This window comes from Siphateles boraxobius, unplaced genomic scaffold (assembly GCF_051911475.1).
Source record: "Siphateles boraxobius isolate OS27281-9 unplaced genomic scaffold, OSU_SipBor_1 41, whole genome shotgun sequence".
Classification (NCBI taxonomy): Eukaryota; Metazoa; Chordata; class Actinopteri; order Cypriniformes; family Leuciscidae; genus Siphateles; species Siphateles boraxobius.
Window position 1 is genome coordinate 31,224,713 of NW_027509042.1, and position 25,339 is coordinate 31,250,051.

The 25,339-nt window shown below is 37.2% G+C and overlaps 2 protein-coding genes across 3 annotated transcripts in view; one reads left to right on the top strand and one right to left on the bottom strand.

Moving 5' to 3' along the window:
• The first annotated feature begins 838 nt into the window (after positions 1 to 838).
• ddx17 (DEAD-box helicase 17) lies at positions 839 to 13,611 on the top strand. Of its 2 annotated transcripts, XR_013193029.1 has the most exons (14): positions 1,198 to 1,591; positions 1,808 to 1,964; positions 2,145 to 2,241; positions 2,819 to 2,952; positions 3,054 to 3,119; positions 3,285 to 3,426; positions 5,004 to 5,164; positions 5,404 to 5,576; positions 5,708 to 5,818; positions 5,903 to 5,964; positions 6,060 to 6,119; positions 10,144 to 10,377; positions 10,554 to 11,985; positions 12,159 to 13,611. XR_013193029.1 is itself a non-coding variant. In XM_077199116.1 (13 exons), exons 1-13 carry the CDS (start codon positions 1,536 to 1,538, stop codon positions 11,087 to 11,089), a joined length of 1,989 nt encoding a protein of 662 aa, XP_077055231.1. In that variant the 5' UTR covers positions 839 to 1,535; the 3' UTR covers positions 11,090 to 13,611. The 2 variants fall into 2 exon arrangements, 1 of the variants encoding a protein (XP_077055231.1); XM_077199116.1 differs by having other exon boundaries at positions 839 to 1,591; positions 10,554 to 13,611.
• A 117-nt stretch (positions 13,612 to 13,728) lies between these two features.
• gga1 (golgi-associated, gamma adaptin ear containing, ARF binding protein 1) overlaps positions 13,729 to 25,339 on the bottom strand; it is a 51,392-nt gene continuing 39,781 nt past the window's right edge. Inside the window, exons 13-17 of the mRNA XM_077199074.1 lie at positions 23,909 to 24,090; positions 23,416 to 23,633; positions 21,994 to 22,163; positions 21,804 to 21,914; positions 13,729 to 15,008 (exon numbers count right to left, since the gene is read on the bottom strand). Of these exons, the coding sequence (XP_077055189.1) occupies positions 14,898 to 15,008; positions 21,804 to 21,914; positions 21,994 to 22,163; positions 23,416 to 23,633; positions 23,909 to 24,090 (792 nt within the window). The 3' untranslated portion in view covers positions 13,729 to 14,897. The remainder of the gene's footprint in view (positions 15,009 to 21,803; positions 21,915 to 21,993; positions 22,164 to 23,415; positions 23,634 to 23,908; positions 24,091 to 25,339) is intronic.

Here is a 25,339-nt window from a genome sequence, read left to right on the forward strand (position 1 = left end):
GCGCGTGCACGTTCATTCTCAATTACCATAAATCTCGCCAATTAAATCCGACTGACAACTATATATGGGCATCATATTATGACATGAATGCGAATGAAAAAGAAAAAATTCTCAGATGCAGAAATTTAAGTTTTATTATCAGAAGTTCATTCAAAACGCCACATTTTATTTTCAAGCGTACATAGTGGCGTATCGGGTCCTAAAAAAAGGAAGCTTGGCACTTGGCAGCATATTACAGATGCAGTCAATGGAGTTTCATCTGTTAATCGAACATCCAGAAGTGAGAAGAAAATGGTTCGACATTAAGCTTGAGCAAAAAACGAATTAGTTCACTTCGGAAAAATCGTATTAAAACTGGAGAAGGACCACCATCGCAGATGCAATTACTGGCTCTCATAATAAGAAAAACGTACGTGTAATTGTATATAATATTTTTTCAAAATGCGGTGTAAATATGTACCCGATTAAGGTGAATTAAAATGCAGCCTTTTTAATGAACAAAACGTTTGTGTGTTAAGCGCACTATTTACGCGTGGCTGGGAGCAGGTTGAGATTTATTGCGTACCAACTAACATTTGGAAAATACGAACATTTTAATGAATCCGAAAATTTACGCCAGAACCACTTTACACACGATTTACACAAAAATTCGTTCTGCTCGTGTTTCATGAATGAGACCCAGTGTTTTTTCTCGGTCAAAATCGAGCGAACGAGGGTCTGTCCATATTAACTTCCCTCGTCCACTTCACGAAGTGGAACGCACTTCAAAATGGCGGCAGGGATTCCCCCGAGGGGAAATCCGCAAGTGTCTAAAAGGTGACTGGAACGCAGCCCATGTAGGGAATGAAGTTGTTCACTCAGAATTCGGACACCATTTCAAAATGGCCGACATCCTATATAGGGCACTATTTAGTGGATAGGGAACAGTTTCGGACACAGCAACAGTACAGTCAGTCATATATTTTGTTGTGACTAATATAAAATAATTTCTAAACTGTTTTATATCAATCTAAAATACGATTTTTTTTCGTCCAGTCATCCAAAGCGTAATTAATTTGGATAAAGCCTCCTTTAGATATTAAAATCCGTTAGTTGTTTTTACTCCGGTTTTTACGCACTTACGCGAATTCATTGTCACACTACGCAGTTGTGCGTTGCGTTGTTTGTGTACTTTCAATATAACCCTACGCACAAAATTCCACGACATTAAACGGGGCGGGTCCAGTTGCTTAGTGGCAGACGACATTTTACTGAACCGAGTACGCACGAAGATGTTGTTTGTCTAGCTCAAAGCTAGTGTATTTTTCGCTGGTGTGCTGTTTGTCTGTTTCCATGCTGTAAGGAGATACTTGCAGATTTTACACACTAACCTTGTCTAAAACACCCTCATTAAACAGATTACATATCTACCGCTTATCAGGAAAATACATTTCTGCAAACCAAGTAGGACCAGCCAAAACGTTACTTCGTTTCGTTCTGGAAGAAAAGGTGATTATTCTGCTTGGGTTTTACAGTGTAGGGTAACGTTAAAGGAAATGAGAGGAAGTAACTCGTATGGAGACCGAGACAGAGATCGAGGACGGGACAGAGGGTGAGCCATTATATTTAATTGATGTTTGTTTGTTTATTTTTGTTTATTAAAACATTCAATAATATCAGTTTAATTGTATATTCGATGTTAGGTAATTTAATATTTTGGTTTTAGTTAACATAGCTACTTGTCCATAGTCCATAGGCTACACTTATCTCAAACAGTGCTCATAACTGCCAGGAAAAGGATTCAAAGTTAAAGAAATGTATCACACAGGCCTCGCTTTGGATCAAGTCGAGTTGTCCAACCTCCACCTAAGAAGTTTGGGAATCCAGGAGATCGGCTGAGGAAGAAGAAATGGGACCTGGACCAGCTGCCCAAATTTGAGAAGAACTTCTACAGCGAACACCCAGAGGTTCATCACATGAGTCAGGTAATAAATAACCTAATAAAAAGAAAAAAAGTCTGAAATGGGCTTCCGGACTGTAGTGTACATATTAATTTATTTACAGCAAAAACCTTACTGACTATGTTATTTTGGTGAATCAATAAAGTGAACTTTTCTGCTCTACCATTTTGCTTTTATTTATATTTATCTTTGTATAATTAATAGTATGATGTTGAGGAATATCGCAAGAGGAAAGAGATCACCGTCAGAGGCTCCGGCTGTCCAAAGGCTGTCACCAGCTTCCATCAAGCTCAGTTCCCTCGTGAGTTTAATTCACATGAGTGTGTTGTAAAAGTTTTTTGTTTCTTCATCCGGTGATGGAAACACATTTACTAATAGAATTTCTTCTTCTTGTATTATTTTCTGCTAGTGATGGGTCGTTCATGAAACATTCATTCATTTTTCAACAAATCTTTTACACTACTCTGGAATAATGAGTTGTCTTATTCATTTTTTGTTTGCTGTGCATGCACAACAGCACAACATCCTTTTGCTTGTTTGTAACTAACGTGAAAACTGCATAGGCTCTGTACTGGAAACAGAGGGTCAGGAAAAAGGTGATTACACTAGTCTTCATTAATTTACAAAAGGATTCTTTACTAAATTTAACATATTTGTGCACCTATCTAGGCTAATTAAGATTTGCGTTTAAACTGCATTTGGCCAAATTGAGTCTGAATTTGTGACTATTTTCTTCTCCCCCATTGCTTCTGCTGCCTAATTCCCACAACTAAATTGCTTATTTTGTTCAGTTATGTTAAAACAGCTCTTTGAAAAATTCTGTTCTTGTAGAGCAGTGGTTGCGTATAAGAATAGTGAATATTGTTTCTGTGTTTAAGAATATGTGATGGAAGTGCTGCTGCAGCAGAACTTTAAGGAGCCCACTGCTATCCAGGCTCAAGGTTTTCCTTTGGCTCTCAGTGGCAGGGACATGGTGGGCATTGCACAGACTGGCTCTGGAAAAACACTGGCTGTAAGAGACCTACATCTACAACCAACAGCCAGTGAAAACACACATACTTGAATACCCATTCCATGTATACTCATGTTTACTTATTTCAATGTTTTCTACAGTATCTTTTGCCTGCCATAGTGCACATTAACCATCAGCCATACCCAGAGAGAGGGGATGGGCCCATCGTAAGTTGGCATACAACTTTTACCACAATAAGTAGAATTAGGCACTGATTTAGAATCCGAATGTTGTACTGTTGTTGATGCACACTACGATGATCAAAATGAATCCATAGTGATTTGTTAGTACATTCTTCAATCCTGCTGTTTCCTATATTCTGTTCTGTTTAGTGTCTTGTGTTGGCACCCACACGTGAATTAGCCCAACAGGTGCAGCAAGTGGCTTATGACTATGGCAAATCATCCCGAATCAAGAGTACCTGTGTTTATGGTGGAGCCCCTAAAGGTCCACAGATAAGAGATTTAGAAAGAGGTATGGAAACTGACCAACATCTACAATTTTAACAAAATGTGATAAAAACAAACAAACACTTAACTTATTGTTAATGCTCAAAATATAATCATGATTATTCTGAGAACATATTATTAATTTAATTCCTATAAACCAAGCCTATCCGAGACACTGAAAGAGTGACATAAGTGAGCTCACTAATGTCATGAGCTGCATATGTGTAAAATAACACAGTGCCATGCTTTACTCTTAAACATGCAGTGTTGTCAGGCTATAAATGTATATAATTAAATTGCAGCATTTGCCAGTAATTATGACTTTATGGTGCCATTTATGTTTGAAAATGCTTATTGCATTTATAGAGCTTTACAGAGTTTTCACCTTAAAATGAAAATGAAGTCATACTTGTCGGTGTTGTTGTTCCAATGCAGTATGCCCTTCTTTCTTTTATGGACCACAAAAGGAGAATAAAAAAAAAAAATGTCCCACTCACGCTCATCATATGAATGGCAGCGAAAAGCGACCAGCATCAAGCTTTTTAAAAAAGATACACAAGTATCACTGAATGACCTCATGCAACACGTATTGTACAAGTGCTTTAGGGGTAGACGATAGGGTTTTTAAAAATATATAATGTTTTGACAAAAATTTGAACTTTGGCCATTGGTCTTTTGTGCACATCTACGTGACGTGTGCGTTCGCATGACTCTATTAGCACAGTCCGCAATACACTCTGCCTTGCCCAGAAAAAGCACACAAGTTGTGAGAAATCAAGATGAAAAAATACAATCTATAAATCATATAAATCCATTATGATTGTTCGTCATAAGAAGTTATCATGGTCACATCTGTCTCCTTTCATTCTGACTGTCATTAGACAAACGGAGTTCCGGTCCGGAAATGTTTACAAGGATTAAATATAGCGATACTTTTTGGGGATTTCTAGGCGTTGTATTTCATGTCGCGTATTTATTAATCTTGATTTCTCACAACTTGTTAGTTATTTCTGGGCAAGATGGAGTGAACTGCGACGCTAATAGAGTCTCACGAATGTGCATGTCCTGTAGCTGTGGACAGAAGTACAGGACAAAAAATGTTATTGTTATTTTTTTTTAAACCAACCCTATCATAATACCCCCTTGAACACTTGGAATATACGGCACGTGTCACATCTCATATCTGTGATATCACCATTCTGTGATACATTTGCGTCTTTTTTAAAAAGCTTGATGCTGAATTTAAAAAGCTTTATTCACTGCCATTATATGCTATTTTTTCTTTTGTGGTCCCCAAAAAAAGAAGGGCATACAACATTAGAACACCACCAGGGTTAGTAAATGATGACTTAATTTTAATTTTAGAGTGAACTATCCCTTAAACAAGTTACTTGACAGTCGCTGATTGTTAACAGTTCAATGGAAGTTACACCCATAAGTCATGCAAAGCATCATGGGGTGTAGAAAAAAAGTTGGATTGAGCTGTGGTTCTCAACCCTTTTCCTGGGCTAGTGTAATAACAACAACTGAATATTTTCTGATTAATTGAGCAGGAATAGTTAAGGGCTTTTCTTTCAATAAACATTGTTTGACCTCCTAAAGGTGTTGAAATCTGCATTGCCACACCTGGCCGTCTGATCGACTTCCTGGAGGTAGGAAAAACCAACCTGCGCCGTTGCACCTACCTGGTGCTAGATGAGGCTGATCGTATGTTGGACATGGGTTTTGAACCCCAAATCCGCAAAATTCTTGACCAAATTAGAGTAAGTTCTGTCCTTTTGTGAAACGGTCTCCAGTGTTCACTTGAAACAGAACTTGACAGCTCATGGATGTTAACATTACACACACATCAATGCTAGACTGAGAATCTTAATCAGCAATGATTATGCACTCAACTATTATGCACTCCTGGTCTGTGTTTAAGATTGCTACCCATAATCACTTTCCTCTCTATATATTAAGCTCAATCTTTTACGTTTTCTGCCGTTCCCGTTTCCTTCAGCCTGACAGACAGACTCTCATGTGGAGTGCTACCTGGCCTAAAGAAGTGCGTCAACTGGCTGAAGATTTCCTCCATGACTATGTCCAAATCAATATAGGAGCTCTAGAACTAAGCGCAAACCACAACATCCTGCAGATAGTGGATGTCTGTATGGAAAATGAAAAAGACAACAAGTGAGCTGAAGTATTGGATATTAAATTTATTGAGCTTTTATTATAGTCATTGCGATTTGTGTTGGTCTACTTTCCTATTTGTCTGTATAAATCAAAATGAAAATGTTTCAAAGAAATGTTTGTGCTCAAAGGCTGATTCAGCTGATGGAGGAAATCATGGCTGAAAAGGAGAACAAAACCATCATCTTTGTCGAGACAAAGAAACGTTGTGATGAACTGACTCGCAGGATGCGAAGAGATGGGTGAGAGATCTTTATAATCCCGCTAAAAGGTTTTTATAAAGTCATATAGTATTCTGATGCAATGTGTGTTCTGTCTTCATCCAGGTGGCCTGCAATGTGTATTCATGGTGACAAAAGTCAACCAGAGAGGGACTGGGTACTATCAGGTGAAGTTCTTAAGCTTCACATTTTATTGAAGCAGACGGTCACATTTTTCCCTGACAGTTCTCACTTTGTTGTGCTGTGTATTATGTATTTCCAGAGTTCCGCAGTGGAAAAGCTCCAATTTTGATCGCTACTGACGTTGCCTCACGGGGTCTGGGTATGGTCTGATACTTGATACTCATTCTAACCATTTCTTTTTTTTCTAAAATTCTAAACGGAATGATTATCTGATCGCCACTATATAATACAGATAATAAATAGACAACACTTTGAGAGGTACAACATTGACCCATACAGTCACATAATTGTGGAATGTTCAGTGATGTCTCAAACTTTGTGCCCATAGAGATGCACTGGTTAAGATGATGTCATTCCTATTCACACAAACACAGGGCTGCAAACTGCTCATCTTTTTTTTAGGAGAAATTTAATGTTTTGAAAGCAAAATCACATTTGTGAGACCTCGGAAACTTGAGTATAAGAGCTTTAAATCATTAAAATTATTTGAAATGTTTGCTAGAAACGTATTCTTTCATGAGAAATTCCCACTGAAGCATGTCCTCGGATATGTAATTGTTTGACCTTTTTCACACCTTAGGAGTTTGCATCCCTGCAAACAGCTAATCAAAGTGTTTTTTCCAAGTATTTATTTATTATGTCAGACAGACACCTAAATGTTGATCAATAAATAAGCGCACTAATGTCATATCTTATTGGTAACAGTGAAACTTAGTCAAGCCACACAGCCAAGTCCCATGTCCCAACAAGTGTGTTCACACTTGTTGTTCAGTACTTTTGGTCCGGACCAAAAAAGAAAGTGATACATTTTTGTTTTAATTGAACCAAACCGGTCAAGTGACTTGCAATGCAATAAAGTTAAGTAGAACTCAACTTCCTAAAAATTAACTGTGATCCACCACCTGATACTACAGATTGTCAGATCTAGTCAGTCAAGTAGGAATTCTCATCAACACAACCGCACAGAGATTTGGCAACATCCAGTTATTTAATCTGTATCGGTGTGAACACCCCTTTTACTTTTTGTCCAGTTGATGAACAGAGAACAGTGTTTTGTGTACTTGAAGGGTCTAATTCATTTTCCACATTCAACTTCATTTTGTGGATCTAGTGGGCCTTTCTTTTTTTAATCGCTCAAATCACTTGCATGTGCGCTGTTGTCTGCACACAAGTCTCCACAGATACAAAAATTGGGCTGCATGTAGACCGTGTGCACAGGCATCTGCGGATTGTGCTGAGGAGGAAAATTGTGATATGGACTGCCCACAATATGAAGGTGAATGCGAAAAAATATGCTTTCAGATTAAGAGTTGTCGGACTTTAGGGGGAGGATAGACATTAAGAACAGTTTTTAACCTACATTGTAATCTACAGTTTCAACCAGTAAATTCTACTATTTGTTTAGGATTATTTTGGTTCAGACCTTAATGGCTTCTCTCTTTACAGTTGGAAAAACATCACATACATTTTGGGAACATTTGGTTTGATCTTTTTAGTTCTCCCTCTCATCTCCACCCTGTCCTTTCCTCTCTTATGTATTTTGCTCAAAACAAGTGAAGGCTGGGAAGAAAATATATTTATTGACGCGTTGTCAAGTTCACATTTAATGGTAAAAAGGACTCTGGGCTGACGGTGACTGGTGGGCAGCTTTGTCAGTTTCCAAATTCCACAAGCAAGCTGTTCCAAACATGATAAACTTGTGCTGTCTGTTTCTTGTTACTAATGTAAAAATCCTCGCATATGTGGGGCTCACCGGCTCGCTGTTGACCCTAGCACGGATCTAGGGGAGCTGCTATCCTTCTCTCCTCTTCCCTGGGTCCTAATGCCAGTCTCCTTCCTGAACAAATTGTGTACAAGTGTCCTGTTATCTTGGAAGATGTTAATCCGTAGTCATGGTCAGAATAGAGTTGGTCAAAACTTTTTACTTTTTTTTGTGCAAAACTTCTTTTTGGAATCATTCATGTCCGGGTGAACAATGACCTCACAAAGATATTAGAAATTTCTAATTTGTTTTGTCTGGGTATGTTTGGGTTATTCTAGAGAATCTTACACTTATTGTTCTTTTTCCCCTTCAGGATTTTTGACTTCCTAACTGCCAGCCCAGACATGCTGTGCTAATTTGACACAGTGGCCTCCCTCTACCATGTTACCAGACACTAGCACAGGGCTTGATATGGATAAACTCCCTCAGCTGCGCCCCTATTTATCTAGTCTTATGGGCTAGCGGCATCGACTAGCTTACTTTTCTTGTTGTTTTTTCTTCAAAATCTGGATTTTGAAATCTGGAACCATTAAAAAAAAAATAATAATCTCAAAGGATACTCTGGTCCCTCAGGGCTCTGTTAGATTCCAGGAAAGTCTGCCCCTAAATAGATTTGGGGCTGAATGGCCCACTGAGTTCTAGAGAGAGGGAGAGAGAAAGTTAAGAGTGCTGGATACAGTCCGGTCCGGTTTGTGGAGGCCCTACAACCCAGCGAGAGAGAGAGAACTGGGGCAGAGCCGGTTCTGCTCCCGCCTGGCGTTGCTGGGGCAGGGCCGAGGGTGAAGGGGGGGCAGCTCAACGCGTGAGCCCACATTAACCTCTTCCTCTTGGGCCGCTCCACGGGACCCAGGACTGATCCCAGCCAAGAGTAACCTAACCTAGGGTAAGTACCTGATCATGCCCTAGTCACTGCCCTGTTCATGAGAACTGTTTCCATAGTTTGGCAAATGTCCTTTAAGTTTGTTTGAATGGGTGTGGTAAGTGCCATGGTATAGTAGGTCATTATTATACATGACTGTATTTCCATTTTAGCACGTTGCATTCTTTAGATATCTAAAATAGCATAAACTATCATTTATCATTTTCCAAAAGGAGACTGTTTTCTTTTAGGGTCAATAGCAGTGTTGTTAGAGCCCCTTTTAATCTGTAATAAGAAACAGACTTTTAAGATGTGTCGAAAAAAAAAAAACTTTCACCTTATGTTTAATGAACTCTTGACCTTTCTCCTTTTTAATACTAGCTCAAGTATTGCTGGTTACAAATAGTCTTAAATATAAACTGAATCATATTGTTAATTTACATTGATAGTTCATGTAATACTTAAGATACTAAATATTAGGTTAACCATTTATCTTTGGAATAGGTGAGTAATCAAAGCTAAGTTTTTATTTGTTTATTTATTTTACTGTATAGTGTTGGTCTCCTTAAAGGCGGTTTATCACTAGTCGACTGAAAAAAGCCATTAAAAAAAAATCGTCTCACACTATTATGTTCAGTGCTTTCACACTAGCACTTTTTGGTGCGCACCCGGTTTTGTTTTACATCAGTGTTCAGTTCGTTTGGATGATGTGAAGGCTGTTTTCCAAAACCTGGGACCATTGGAAATCGACTGAAAAATCAGCTAGTGAGACCCTGTCTTTAGGTTGAATAAAGAACGGAGATTTATCTGAATGATTAATATTATAGTGATGCACTGAAATTTCAGCTACCGAAATTCAGTTTTGGAGGGAAGAATTCCTTGACTGAAGCAGTGCCGTTTAAATGGCACTCTTCTGATGGTGCGTTTTTAATGAATCCAGTGTTTATTTTGGGTACACAACGTGAATAAGCTATAACTTGGGCTGGGACGACAATGTCAATTTCTATTTTATTAAAGATTTTAATTTTGATGGACTGCGATCATTTAGTCTAAGTTTTTTCCATTGATACATTAGCAAAACTTCACTAGTTTTATAAACAACATTATTTGTAGTGCACATACAATCCAATTATCACAGTAACTTTTGTGCTTTGTTACTTTTGATATGAAACTAAGTCTGAGCTTTCAAATTCTGTCAAGTTTGACAAAATTCAACAGTAAATGTCCTTTTAATGTGAACTGATAATTTTTTTTATTTATTTTGGTGCATCACTAATTATATATATATTATTTAATTAACATTGGATATTGATGACCGTTGATTACAGCATACTTAAAAATGTCAAAAAAATCTGTACCTATTGTCTTGGTTTTATTATTGATAGACAAACTTACTCCAAAGCCATGCTTGTAAAATCCAGGAAGTGAATAATTCCAGTACTGCTGTCGCAGTGAACTACTAGGCAATGGTCCATTCCTTCTGTCTACCTCACTAATTTCTACCGTTTTTCTTCCTCCATAAATTACCTTGTCCCCATGAAGATGTGGAGGATGTTAAATTTGTCATCAACTATGACTATCCAAACTCTTCTGAGGATTATGTTCATCGCATTGGGCGCACAGCCCGTAGCACCAACAAAGGTACAGCCTACACCTTCTTCACACCTGGGAACCTTCGGCAGGCTCGTGATCTGGTCCGGGTTCTTGAGGAGGCTAGACAGGCCATCAACCCAAAACTACTGCAGCTGGTGGACACAGGCCGTGGGGGAGGTGGAAGTGAGTTTCAAGATGAGCTGCAGTTGGGCAGGCATATTTTAGTTTGTTTTATGTCGTTGAGAGTGTAAAATCTAGATTCCCAGTCTAGTTTGGCACCATTTAGTTCTTTTTCACATTTCAAAGCCTATCTCGTATCTCTAGCCTAATTTCTGGCCTTTCACTGGCTACTTCCACAGGTGGAAGGATGCGTTACCGTGGTGGCAACAACTCAAGCTCAAATAACCCCAACATGATGTACCAGGACGAATGTGATCGGCGTATGAGCTCTGCATCGGGGGGGAACAAGGGCAGCCGCAGCAACAAATTTAGCCGCGATGGAAGGTCAGGTGGGAGCAGCCGTGGCGACCCTTTGTCCTCTTCTTCTTACAGAGATCGCAGTAGAGATGGACGAAACAACTACAACTCAGGACCCTCCTACAACAGTGAAGGAGGTGACCAATACCAGAGCTATGGGGGTGGAGGAGGGGGGCATTATGGCTCCAGAGGGGGAGGCTCACTTCCAGGTGGGGGAGCGGGAGGGCAAGATCAGGCTGGACCTCCCCAAGGTCTGTTTGGAGCGCCGCCTCCAACTCCTCCTCAGCCTGGACCTGGTCCGCAACCACTCATGGCACAACAGTTCCCTCCTCCACCACAGCCTGTCATGGGCTTCATGGTTCCTGGCCCATACCCATTTGCCTCACCACCACCCCTTCCTCCCCCTCCCAGAAAGTAGCATCCAGAGTCATTGCTGTCTTTTCAAACCTTTTCTTTTTATAATAGTAACTTGCCCTGCTACCAGTCGGAACATTTGAATATAGCGGTGTAAAATGGTGTGCTCCTTATTTTCTGTTGTGTTGTCATAGAAAAGGATGGCTTTGCATTTAATTAAGCTAGTGGTCCAGGGTCTTGAGACAAGGGGTCTGTCGTTTAATACAATACTTCGTTTTTTGATTCTCAAATCTGTGTCCTGAAACCTGCTACGAGGCATCTTTAGTTTGTCATAGATTGGTTTTTATCTACTTTTTTTAACATGTATCTTCCTAAATACATCTTTTGATTACAGTTGGTCAGTACTTATTCATGATGATTATTGATGTTTTTTAAAGCAGTGTAATTTGTTTTATTAAAGATACTTAATTGATTTCTTAATTACTTAGTTTTGCTAACTTTTAGCCATTTTGCTAACTTCAACAACACCCTGGAAAACCCTCCTGCCAATGTCTGCCAACTCAATGTCATCAACCTGCAAACATGCAAAATATGCATATTCATGGTCCGTGTATACTAAAGGAATCAAGGGTGTAGAGTTACATTCAAGCTATTTTAAGGCTTGAAGAAATTTTCACAGGAAAAAAACATTTAAATATATACTCTTGGTTATCAAAGATGAGTTAAGGTATAAAATTATTGACTACAATTATTGTTCATTCAGTTAATGAATGAACAGAACATTGTAGCGCACCTCCAATCCGATAAACCGCAATAAGCTTTGAGATTTGTTACTTTAGATATGAAAAAAAGTTTCAGCTTTCAAATTCTATCCATTTTATTATGAAATTCAAAGAATACCGCTGTAGCGGTAAAGTTCAAGCGAAGCGGCAGCACGCTTTACTACTATTTACAGCAGAGGTCTTCAATCCTGCTCCTGGAGGGCCACTGTCCTGCAGAGTTTAGTTCCAACCTGCTTCAAAACACCTGCCTTTGTATATTCAAGCGATCCTGAAGAGCTTGATGAGCGGATTCGGGTGTGTTTGATTAGGGTTGGAACTAAACTCTGAGGGACACCGGCCCTCCAGGAGCAGGATTGAAGACCTCTGATTTACAGCATGAAATAAACACTAATGAATGTTAAAAGATAAAGTACAACTTACTGAAATCAGTCTCATGTAATCGGTCAATCAGTGTTTCAACCACGGAAAGATGTCAATAATACAGCTTGTGAACCAGGGGTGTCCAATCCTGTTCCTGGAGAACCTTCCTGCAAAGTTCATCTCAAACCCTGATCCAACACAACTGAAGCAGCTAATTAAGATCTTCAGACAGACAGGTGTGTTTGATCAGGGTTGGATCTGAACTCCTCGGGTAGGAACTGTAGGTAGATCTTCTGGAACTGGATTAGGCACCCCCGTTGTAATGTTACATTTACCTCCGAAAAGCCATTCAATGACCATAAACTTGTTAGTCAGCTAGAAAAATAAACTCTAGAGAGGAGCATTTTGCTAATTATATGCTCTATTGCATATTCATTGTATTTTTACTTAACATGTTGATCAATATTTAAAGTATGTTTGAATAACAAAACACCTGTAGACACATAATTATGGCATTAAAATTATATTATAACATTATTATTGTAAAAAACTTCCATTGTATAATTCAAAATGTAAGTAAACTATACAAACCAGTTATTTTTAACCTGTAATATCGTAATGTATCAACTTGGGTTCCCTGTAGCTTACAGAATTAGTTAAGACATTTTTTCCCCCTGGAAATTTGCCATCTACTGTACCTGATACATACACCAATTAATCGATACCAAATTGAATTAAATCGGAATTGAATCACAAGTTTGAATCAAAATCAAATCGAATCGTGAAGTTTGTCAATACCCAGCCCTACAAGCTAAGTTTTCATATCAACAGTTTAGTGATTGTTTGATTGTCTAACATGACTGACTGAATTAATTCTTTACCATAAGTGAGTCTCTTTTAAAACTCAAACCAGCAATAGATAAAGGAGTAAACAATCATCTAAATCAGACTACTTTTCTGTTTGGTGACCATGCAACATCAAACCACATTTACAGTATCAAAGTCAGGCAGGTTCTAAGATTTTTAGGTTTCTTCTCATCATGCAAGCGCATGTTATCACTTCGAGAAAACCAATGAAAAACAGAAAATAAAAATATTTACAGATGACTACCTGTATCAAAAATAATTCTGTGTGGACCATTTATGTTAAATATTGCCTGCAAATCTTTTGATATGTCTGTAAAAGTTTGGAATTTTGAAATGGAAAATGTTTAGGAACCCTGGAAACGAACCCTTTTTTAACGTAACTTCCATTTTAAAAGCTAACCACGTTGCATCTTACCTTATAGCACTAACCAATTACTACAAAAACTTACTTAGACCCAATGCAAACATTCAGGATTGTTGTTTGCATTACTATTTTGTATGATCACACACTATAAACAGCTTTCCACTTTTTATATAATCACTTTGTTTTACAGATTTTAATAAAGAGTTAAATACAGATCGCTCATTTTTTGTGTGTGATTATTATACACTTCATTCAACCTTTGATCAAAGATTTAAAATAATTAAATGATTTTTATAATTTTATATAATTATAAAAATAATTAAAAACGCATTTTAAACCCCAGAGAAAAAGAATAACTTTATTTCCCTTAAATACATATTTGCACTACATTCACTTCTCCATATTTTAGTCTCTGTATATGTTTTTGGCAAATGTACATAATAGCAATACCAATATTTACACTTTTCAGGTTGAAAGGACATAATCTGGAATGCAGCTGGCTTCATCACAGACCTTTAACTGAAGGGAGACACAAACTAGAATAGTTTGAGAACTGATTTAAATTCAAGTCTGCACAGAATTCTTATACCTCAGTATTCTGATTCAACACATTATTTCTGTTAACATCATCTGAGTACAGAATTCTTCTGATAACTTCACTTATCTCATACAAGCAGTAATATAGTAAAATAGTATTCATTAAACTGTACTGCATAAAAAAAAAACTAAATGGAACCGTCAAGGATTCAAAAAACAAAAGTGTCGACCCGAGGGGCTCATGTTATTCTACCAATTAAAAACAAGCATCAAACAAAATGTCTATATTTCACATTAACATGAAAAAGAAAATCTGATTAGGCACGTACGGTAAATATGAACAAGAAATCAGCGTGAAGTTTGAGCAGTACAGTTTACAGAACAAGGACATTTTAGGATTGAGGACAATCATGATTAATTAGATGCAAAAATCACAATGAATGAAGGGCTGTTTGATTTGTAATATAGATCAGTTAGTTTAAGTATTTCTTGCTAAGAAACTGATTCAAGTTTGGTGTGTTACCAGTAAAACCACATGCAGCCTGACAATACAATCGAACACAAAAAAACTGAAATATGATCAAAAATGTGTGCAAGTGCAGAAAACCTATTAAATCAACACCATGAAACTGAAACAATTAGTGGAGAAATTTCACCTGCTCTGTCATTACAGCTGACTGAGACTCCAGCATCTCAATTCACACATGGAAATAACGTCAGAAATGACCACAAAACTCATCTCTCTAACTTTCAAACATTTAAAGCTTCATACAAAAAGGGCCAAGAAATAACAAGAAAAAAAAAGTTAGAACAACTGGAATTAAAAAAAATCAAACTAGTTCATTTATAAAGGCCTCCTCTCAGCACTCATCCGGACATTAATGAGAGGAGAGAGATATGGTCTGGATATGAACTGCCATCAGGAAGCAGAGGAGCCACTAGCAGGAAATCAGTCTGTTTCTTTAAAGGTTTCCCCAGGACTCTGGTGGAGGGAACTGCTCTACATCTCCGCTCTCATCGTGGGATTCTTCTCCTAAACCAAATGTCAGTTTGTATCTCAATCGCACCTTCTCCTTCAAAAGGAAAAAAAAAAATGGTATAGGTTAGAACATGAAGAAATGCCATGTAATCAGAAAATATCTACAAATCAGCAACAAAGTTGGTCTAATCTGATATAAGCCACAAACCATAACCAGCACAGTTAGTGAAGCTTTACTGACAAATTACATTCACATCACTGCCGGTATAAACGTTGGAATAAAGATGTTTTTAATGTTTTTTTAACAGTCTGATTCTCACCAAGGCTCCATTTATTTGATCAAAAATACAATAAAATGGTAATATTGTGACATTTTTATTTTATTTTATTCCTGTGATGGCAAAGCTGAAATTTCAGCAGCCATTATTTTCAGTCAAAATGAATGTTGAAAGCTGGTTAATATCTTTTGAGGAAACAGATAATTTTTAAAAAAAGATTCTTTGATGAATAGTAAGTTCCAAAGACCTATATAGAAAATAGAAATCTAATTTTAATGTGGCCTTGTTAAATAAAAGTGTTAATTTCTTTTAAATCTTCCGCCAGACTTTTGAATGGTAGAATATCGTGGTTTATGCAAAAATATTGAGGAGCAGTTTTCAACATTGATAATAAGTAGAAATGCTTCTTGAGCACCAAATCAGATTATTATGATAATGCGAGACTGAAGAGAGAAGTAACAGCTGCTGGAAATTCAGCTTTGGCATCACAGGAATAAATTGCTTTTTAAAATATAAATACAAAAGAGTTCAATTTAAATTGTAATAATATTTTACATGACTGTTTTTACTGTATTTTTGATTAAAAAAAATGCAGCCGTGGTGATAAAGACATTGCTTTCAAAACATTTAAAATCTTAATTATTCTAAACTTTTGATGGGTAGTGTATGTATTAGTGCTGTCAAACGATTAAAATATTTAATCGCGATTAATCGCATGAATGCCATAGTTAACTCGCGATTAATCGCACATTTTTATCTATTCTAAATGTCCCTTGATTTCTATTTGTCTCATTATTTTTTCTAATTTTAATGCTCTTATCAACATGGAAAAGTGGATCAGCAGTAAGTTTGTTCTTAGCTGTGGTATCCATGTGCTTCTGTCTGAAGTCATCCATTGTAGAGCTTAGATCGGGCCCAAAAAATCAAGCCCGACCCGAGCCCGTGCGCATTGTGTCCGAGCCCGGCCCGACACATAAACTGTAATTATGAGCCCGAGCCCGATTTAAACCCGTCCATTTTTTTAATACGTGGGTCGTTATAACTGACGTTCTCAACTACTTTCTATGTTACTTTCTCCCGCCCGCAACATTTTGTTCCCGCTCCCGCCCGCAAATAGACTCTTTTTTTGTAGGCTACCTCCAAATACTTTCACCTACGTGTCGCCACCACACACATCAGCATAAATGCTCCTGATAAATTATTTGTTATTAAAGCATTAACACACAAACCACTGTTATAACATAAAAGCAAGCAGGCTACTGAGTGCATGGTTTGGCATTACTGAATGCGCGCAAAGTGTGCTCCCTTAATAATTCCTAAAAAGCTGACATCAGTTCATCGCAATCTCACACATCTGTTATTATCAGTGAAGCTGACTCCACAATGTATCTTTCATAATATATACACTTTGTTTGTTATAATTTGAGGATTTGCCAGTATACAGAATTCAGCACTGAACAAAAAGTCTGCTTTGAGCGGTGAGGGGAGTCTATTTTAAATGCTTCTGATTGGCCATTGCGTTCAAGAAATCAACACATATGTCTGTGATTGGCTACATCCCTCAACGCTGCAAACATGTTATAAAAAGAAACTCTGGCCTGTAAATTGTTTCTATTTAGTTCTATTCTGCAACATATGAATAAAAATGTATTAGTTTTTATGTTTTATTCATAGATATTTCTAGTTTGCGGGAGTCCCGCGAATCTTTTTATTCTCCCGTATCTGCACACAGAGTGAGTGCATCACCGCTCGAGCCCGCCCTCGCACTCGGCCATCAAATCTAGTCCCGAGCCGCACTCTATTGCGTTGAGAGTGCACGTCTCTTGATCGGCGTCTCGCGCTCGCGCCATCCACTCAAAACGTAACGTTAGCCTACTACTCTTTGGCCGGCGCGCAAGCCCAAACAAGTACGTGCGGCGTGCCTGTTGTTTTGTTTCCGGTCTAGCTATCCGGTGTGATGTTGTAGTTGTTCTAACGTTACTAGTTGTTGCAACAGCATTTGATAAAAATACAAAGTTTGCTTGGCCAAAAAGAGCGTTAATTTGCGATAAAAAAATTGACGCCGTTAAAATGTGTTTGCGTTAACGCCGTTAATAACGCGTTTAACGCACAGCACTAGTATGTATATATTTTTAATTACTATTGCATAGGGTTGCAACAGTACATATTATTCATATTTCAGTACATACCTCAATATTGGGGTCACAGTTTCGTACGAAAGGAGACAACAAAGAATCTGTCTTGAAATTATTATTCATGTTACAAACTGTGGCACAGCTTCAAGTCTTCTTTTCATAGCCAAATCTCAGGTATAAAATACTTTTTATTTTACATTTTTAAGTTTATCATTTAAATGTTTTTGATTTTTGTCCTCATTTTGTTGTGGGTATGTGTACATGGAAATTATGTGTGGCAACTGTGATGTGTTGATGACATCACCTATCCCTCCACAATGTTGCCATGTTCACTTATTATGACTTTGAGCTTGTTTTTTCATAAAGTAGCTTATTAATACGGGCAAGTTGTTGTTGGTTTTCTTTGGGGATCTTACTATACAGAGAATGGGAATTTACGTCATTGCATTCTAGGTAGTGGTGGTCACCATATTTTTGGACAACAAAGGAGCATACAATGACAACAAATGTCATGCTCACTTAAAAATAATTAATACAATACAGCTTAATCTCAGGCAGTGGATCATTTATTTAGTTGACATATAACTTCATATCGCCCTAATTTCATACCGTTAAAGCATTAGGGGTTAACATAATAGTAAGGCCCTATATAATGCATTCCTGAAATGATTTGTATTGTGAAAGTTCTACACAAATAAGTTTTTACTGGACTAAAATGGAACAAGTACTTTCCATTTCCAAAATTCCTTACCGAGAGAAGCTGAACAATGAAGCAAAGGAGTACTACTGTACGAACAACTGAGGGTGATCTCAACGAGATACCACAAGTAACATTTACAGACGTATTATCATATATTAGTTATGGTGTAGCAAATATAAATTCAAGTGGTTCAGAAATTATTAATCTGTAATATATCTTTTATAAATACAAATTATAAAGCCACATTTCGGTTGTTCATTTTCATTAACTTAAAAAAATTGTGCTCCATTTGAGATATGTTGTCCATATTCCAAAATATTCTAAAGCCCCATTCACACCATGACAAAGCAACATGATCCCATTCCTTTCAATGGAGCATTCATATTAGTTTCCCCTGCATTATGTTGATTATTAGGGACAAGAAAACTGATTATTTGTTAAATTCGAATGACGATTTAGTAATTCTTCACAGTATTGACTTTAATTTGTTGACAGATCGATCGTTAATCTAGTTAATGATTTAATGCACGGAGCACTGCTGTGGTCAATATAACAACACTCTCCAACAGAATAATGTTATTTTTAATTCTTTTGAGCCTAGACAAATTAGTTTTATATATCACTTGTGATTGTATTTTCTATAGCAGGGCTCGCAAAATCGCTAGCCCGACGTCCCAGGGCGATTGTGTTTTCCAGTCGGGCTACCAAAATGCATAACCGGCCTGCCCGACGGGCTATCTGAAATAGTGTAATAAAATTGATCCCTTTAATCACATTATTGACTAGTTATTTTAAGGAAAAATATGAATTTTTTTGATCATGCTTATTTATCCGCAGTGCAAGTACTCATGAATCTCCGTGCCTGTTTTAAGAGAAACACATGATCAGTGGCGTAAATTTGTTTTAAAAAGTGGGTGGGTCAGGTGTGTGTGGGGGTGTGCAAATCAATGGCAATAGTTACATTGGGTTTAATTAGTCTTTTAATGAGATCTACTAATATTGTTAGTGCCGAGAATTTTCACGTGAATAAATGCATAGATCAGATATTTTGCTTGTTTACCTTAATGGTCTTGTGGTTAAAACTTTTGCACGTGTGTCAGAGGTTCTGGGTTGTAATCCGCACACGTATCGATTTTTTTTTCCTAATCAAAACCGAATATGTTCACCAGTGGTTACAGTATCAAGCAGAGACACATTTGTGTGCATTTAGTTTTGTGATTTCACCGGAATGAATAGTCTCCGCAACGGCGATAGATTGAAGAGCGCGTCCGAGTGAAGACTGTGCGAGCCGCAAGAGACACTGTATCCATGCAACCGATCGCCGTGGCGACGAGCACTGGAGATCTTTTATTTATTTGTATTAGGTACATCCGTGCCTCGAAATGTTTCACAAAGTGGAGGGGGACAAGATCGACCCTGAGAAAAAGTGGTGGGGACATGTCCCACCCATAAATTACACCTATGCACAATCAAATTGAAGCTCCACTTTCACATGAATGCTTTACTTTGCGTGCCAGAATGTTTGAATCCATGTTGTAGGAGCATTCAATATTTTATATTTATTATTGGTTATTCGCCGTCACGTGGGCACAGGTGATCACTTCGGTTTTCTTTATTATTTCCTATGGCGGATGGTTTGAGGTTGTGTTTGGAAGGGGCGAGTTGTGGGAGCCAACTTTCTGTTGACCGCATTGCGTTCAGTGAATCATGTCTGCATATGTCAAGCTGAAATAAAGGTGAAATCAAGTAAGATCAGTCTATTGTCTGGATAATGATATGACGACCGAGTGCGAACGAGTCACGAGCCATCCCGCTACATAACCTCTTTGTGGCTATTGGATGCCGAGAATACATGTGCTAACACACTATCACTGTAAAGCTGCTTTGAATCAAACAAATCTGTATGGTAAAAAGCTCTACATAAACAAAGATGACTTGACCATCATATATTCTAAACAGCATAAAATAATTAGAGAACCATTTACTTGCCTTAAAAAAGTCTGGTATTGTTATTATATTATTTATTGCTACACTTCAATACGTGAATTATTCCATCAGAAAATTAACACTTTTAGCGCTGTCAGACTTTAAAACAACGGAGCTGCTCACTTGTTGATATTTGTGTTTTGATGAAAGTTTTTGATTGATGATTTGACTCCTAACCAATTTATTACATTGAAAATTGTCTTTTTATTTGGGCTAGTAAAATTCATTTCGGTCTACCAAAATCTGAAGAATGCTTGCCTGAACGGCTACCAGCGATTTTGAAATTTTGCGAGCCCTGTATAGATATGGCCAGACGTGCAGTCTACCAATAACATTAGAGCGACAGCACTGGGAACTTGAGAATGGGGCTTAAAGCAGTTTATAAAACGGCAAGCGTTTTGTTGCTGTGTCCGAAACCGTTCCCTATCCACCATATAGTGCACTATATCGGGTGTCGGCCATTTTGTAGAGGCGTCCGAATACTGAGTGAAAAACTACATTCCCTACATTCGTTCACTGTTTTGTACCCACAATGCACTCTGATTTCTTGAGTACATCTGATATACACTCGCTGAGGCACTACTTGCCCAAATCCAACAGCACGCGAGAGAGCGAGTTTGAATGAGAGAAGCAGTTTGCAGCTTTTTTATTTCTGCTTTAACATTTACTTCACTGGTTCTAGTTTGTACTTTAAAAAAAAATTAATAATCATTACTTGATTAAAACATATTAAAATATAGAGAGTTTTTAAAATGAAACGAAATGATATAAATTAGGTAAATTTGTGTTTTATATTATTTATTAGTTCTGTCAATCGATTAAAAAAATAACTATTTAAACACTTAAATTTGTATATTTAAAAAAAAAAACTTTATAATGTAATAATTTCACAGTTAATATCCAAATTAATGTAGAAACAACATAAATCATTATAATTTAAATACTTGTTTAATGGGATCTTTTTATGAATGAAGGCCAGTATCCACTAATAACAGCTACTGATGTCTCGATGAAATTGATTTTTACCCCATTTTTAAACATTAATTACAGCCATTCAACATTAGTGTAATTGAAAGCTATCAATTTTTCTTATATTAAAACTTGTTATATTTGATAAGCCTAAAGAATGTTAGGTGAACTTAAAACAATCCTCACATAAACCCATAATAAATGTCATATTTACCTGTGCCTACACAGAAATTAAAGTTATCAAACAGTCTGCACTGCATAAATAATCAATGAAAAGTTCTTTAGTCAAGAGCAGTGAGTAATTTTCTGTTACCTTTGTTCTTTGATTAACATTAATGACAGACAGTATTATTATTAGTGGCTGCTGTCACTTTAAGATCTGCTGTGCTGCACTCGAATCTCACATGTGTCACAATTTCTCACAACTCTTTAAGAATTTATTTAACTCATTTAAGACTGCTCTTATGAGGACACTCACAAAACTGAAATTTTGGCATAACTGTGTGTTATTGTTCGTACAAGCGTGAAAGAAACTCGACATTCACAGACAGCGTGTTTTCTTTTGTCTTGAATTTTTTAAAAGCATTTGAGTGTGATCATATAATGTAAAGGCTAGCCAAAGGAATTGTTCTCTATTCTCTATTTCCAGTAGATTTGGCTATTTGGGCAGGTTATCTCTTGTCCCAAGGAATTAACAACATATGGTGCAACATCCATCTAGTGCTCCAAAATGTGTCATTTTGTGTACATACTGAAAGCCTTATTTCTGCATCCAATATATACTGTTGCATTATATTCTCTGATTCTATCAGTTTATTTACCTTGTGAGGATTGGCTAAAAGCAGGACCTGTGTTATGGCGGCAGGGGGCAATAAAGGGTTGAAGGCAGGTAAATCTGATCCCGATGGTGGCTGCAACCTCACTCTCATAGTCTGCACATGCATAGAATATACAGCTTTAATACAAAATTCATTAGAGATTTACTGAAGAAACATGTATAGATAGAGTTACCTTAGGAACAGCAGACTGGAATCGTACATTTGTGATGGGCAACGGGGCAGACGACAACATGGAGATTATCACCACTAAAACATCTGGCCGGGCTGGTGGAGAGTCTCTTGCAAAATGGAACAAAACTCGCAGGCTGTGTTTATCAAAGATTGTCACGGGTAACAAGCTACCTGTGAGGTCAGACAGAGAAAAAGGAATCTTTAAATAAATCTTCAATTGAATTGTTATTCTAAACAGCAATAAAACACAGGAATACAACAAATGGGTCAACGGAATCCTCACTTTAAAACAAACAACAAAAAGAAAAAGCCTCCACAACATCACCACAATTTACACAATACACTACAGACAGCTAAACATTTACTCAAGCTCATGTAATTCCAAACCATATGATTTTATTTCTTCCATGGAATACACAAGACATCTTTAAAAACTGTACTAGTCACTCTTTTCCATACAATTAGTTCCCATGCGGACTGAGGCTTTCTAGCGTCAAAAGCACCATAAAAGAAGTCCATATGACTAGTGTGCTGAAGGAATACAACAGCTTTGTGAGGAACTTGATAATTAATAATTCTCCTTTATTTCATGCTGCTGATTGAGCGAACAATAGAACAGTTCGCTCACCTCTACTTCTGTCATGAACACACCACAAAGAGGGGCAGACGTAATGCTTTCGTTGGATAATGATTGTTCATTTTTTGTTCCTAACAAACAGATTATGTGACTAAGTCACAAATCATTTTAAAGGTTTACTTTACAGAACGGATTACTCAAATAAATCAGACTCGCAAAATTGTTAACTTAGTAAAGCAGGCTTTAACTAGAGAAAAAAAACATTAAGATATAATACAACACATTTTGGGCAGGAGAACATTCTGCTAATAGCCAACTTAAAGGAATTGTTCACTTAAAATCAGAAATTCTGTCATCATTTACTCATTCTCAAGTTGTTTAAAACCTGTATTAATTTTTTTTTCTGCTGAACACAAAAGATGTCTGTACAGACATATTTTGAAGAATATATGTACAGGTTTGAAACAACTTGAGGGTGAGTAAACGATTACAAATTTTAATTTGTAAGTGGACTATTCCTTTAACTCTGTGATATGAATTTATGTGAATTGTCTCCTGTCTGTCCTTAACCAAATCTAAGACGTTTGCAAACTATCTGTTTTTTAAATAAGATTTAAGATACTCAAGACTTTCTACAGTCTTAAATTCTGAAACTAAATTTCAGTAATTTTAAGGTTTTTTAAAGACCTTCAGGAAACCGGTTGTAATTGCATGGAAAAGAACAATCAGCCAAATTCTTTAAAATGTTCTGATTTTATTTACATGTTTTGAAATGACATGAGTGATAAAAAAGTAAAAAAAATTAGGTAAACTACTACTTTTAAAACAGTCTGCCCTAAGTCTTACTAGGTTTGATAGACTCCATGGGCACAGTCAGATTCACCAATGAGATGTCATCCTGAGGGGTAGAGGCTGGAGTGATGCCTACTGTGAGCTGTGAATTCAGCAGAGCTCCTGGCTCAGAGGAAAAGGCCAACACAGGGCTGGGGGTTGTAGCAGAGTTGTTTCCAGACTTGATCTGAAGGTCTCGTAGTGTGGGTTTGTACTGAGACTGAAGCTTGTCCCTGTTGAAAAAGTTTCAATGTATATCTGTTGCACTGATATAGCCTAATGTATTTTTAAACCATGAATATCACCAGTAATCTGAAGGTTTTCCATAATCTTTGCATTCATTAACAAGCAAACATTTTCCAATTATACATTTTAAAGGCCTTAAGAGCAACAATTCTTAAGTGAAAGTGATGTGACATGTAGTTAAGTATGGGGTCCCATACATTTCACCCAACTGTTTTAATGTTTAACTAAATTAATGGAAAAATGGAAACAAGTATAAATTTACCATTTGACCTGAAGATTTTCTGGGGGTAGAGACTGCTGCATCAAGGTCTTACCCAACAGGTCTAACTCGTCTAAGGATTTAGTGGATGTCACAGGCACAGTTACAGGTGTCTTGGTAGCACTTGCCACTGGCAACAGCACTGCGGGGACATGCGCAACGGGAGTGTCCACAGAATCTGATGACTAAACAAAACCTTGAAGTGTTATGGTAAGCAGGGTATATAACATATTGGGTAAATAACATTTACCCAAGTCATCAACAGACTAGGGATTTTCATAATAAAATAGTGGTGGGTTGTTGACTATTCACTCTTAAGGTAGGCTCTTATCAAACTGCATTCTATATGTTGTTGCAACGTCAGTGCCAGCAGAGCGCATTTGCTCTGCAGACAAAAAACAGACAAAAAAAGGCCAATTCACAGCACACTACAGATACTAGGGGTAGGAAGGGGCAAAAACATCCTGTTGTAATACTGCTGATGTTAATTTAATACTATGGGCAAACAATCAAATATATATATTTTAAAATATTCAAATTTAATAAAAAAAAAAAAAAGCAAAAGTAAAAAAAAATCTTCCAGTATCACTGCACAAAATATTTTAATGGCACACTTTTTTCGCGAAATCATGGGAGTTGTTATCTTAACCTCTACAGCCGGTGGAGAATACAACGGAATTCAGGCTGAAATCATATTCATGGCTAACCGGTATTTTATAAAAAATTTATTAACATTCCGAAAGCCGTTGGAGTGGAACGAGGCCGCTGGAGCGATTGCTAAATAAGACAAGCACGGCACAGCTCGAGAGCAGTGGAGCTTTTATTATGCTGCAGACGCCGCTTCTGCTTCTTCAGGTCATGAGTATGTGGGGTAACACAGTGCTGTTTTATCATATTAGATACATTTGAGTGTTGAAAGTTTTTATAATACTACTCTGTGCGTTTGCTCAGCGGCTACTATATGAGACACTTGTTGCACATTGCAGTGAGCTAGAGCGATATTAGGTATGGTAAATATGGTACTTGCGGTAAATCGAGAAAACGAGATTTAAACAAAAAGACTAACTGTGTTGAGCTGTATAACAATAATAAGTTTTCTGTCGATGAAAATATCCAACCAGTTGTTCACCTGTCTAATAAAACATAATATATGAAAGCGTCTTTTGTGTTTCCATGGTTTCTACAAAATATAACCGGAAATGGAGGGTAACGCAGGTATGATGTCATTAATAGGCGACGCCTATGTCCTGGTTAAAACTGCTTATTTCTCTGAATTTAAACATTCTTAGAAACATTAAGTACAATATATAACAATCGTTCAAGTGTTTTTTGAATATTTTGATCAACAAACCTTACATAGATTTAGCCTTTAAGGTTAAAATCGTAATTAAAACAGGCTAGAGTTTGGGGGTTCCACCAAAAGAGATTACTGAC

Excerpts from the sequence above, each read along its gene's own strand:
- ddx17 (XM_077199116.1), top strand. The coding sequence starts at position 1,536 with ATGAGAGGAAGTAACTCGTATGGAGACCGAGACAGAGATCGAGGACGG. Across the intron at positions 2,242-2,818 it reads CCATCAAGCTCAGTTCCCTC|AATATGTGATGGAAGTGCTG; the intron begins GTGAGTTTAATT and ends TCTGTGTTTAAG. Across the intron at positions 3,427-5,003 it reads GATAAGAGATTTAGAAAGAG|GTGTTGAAATCTGCATTGCC; the intron begins GTATGGAAACTG and ends GACCTCCTAAAG.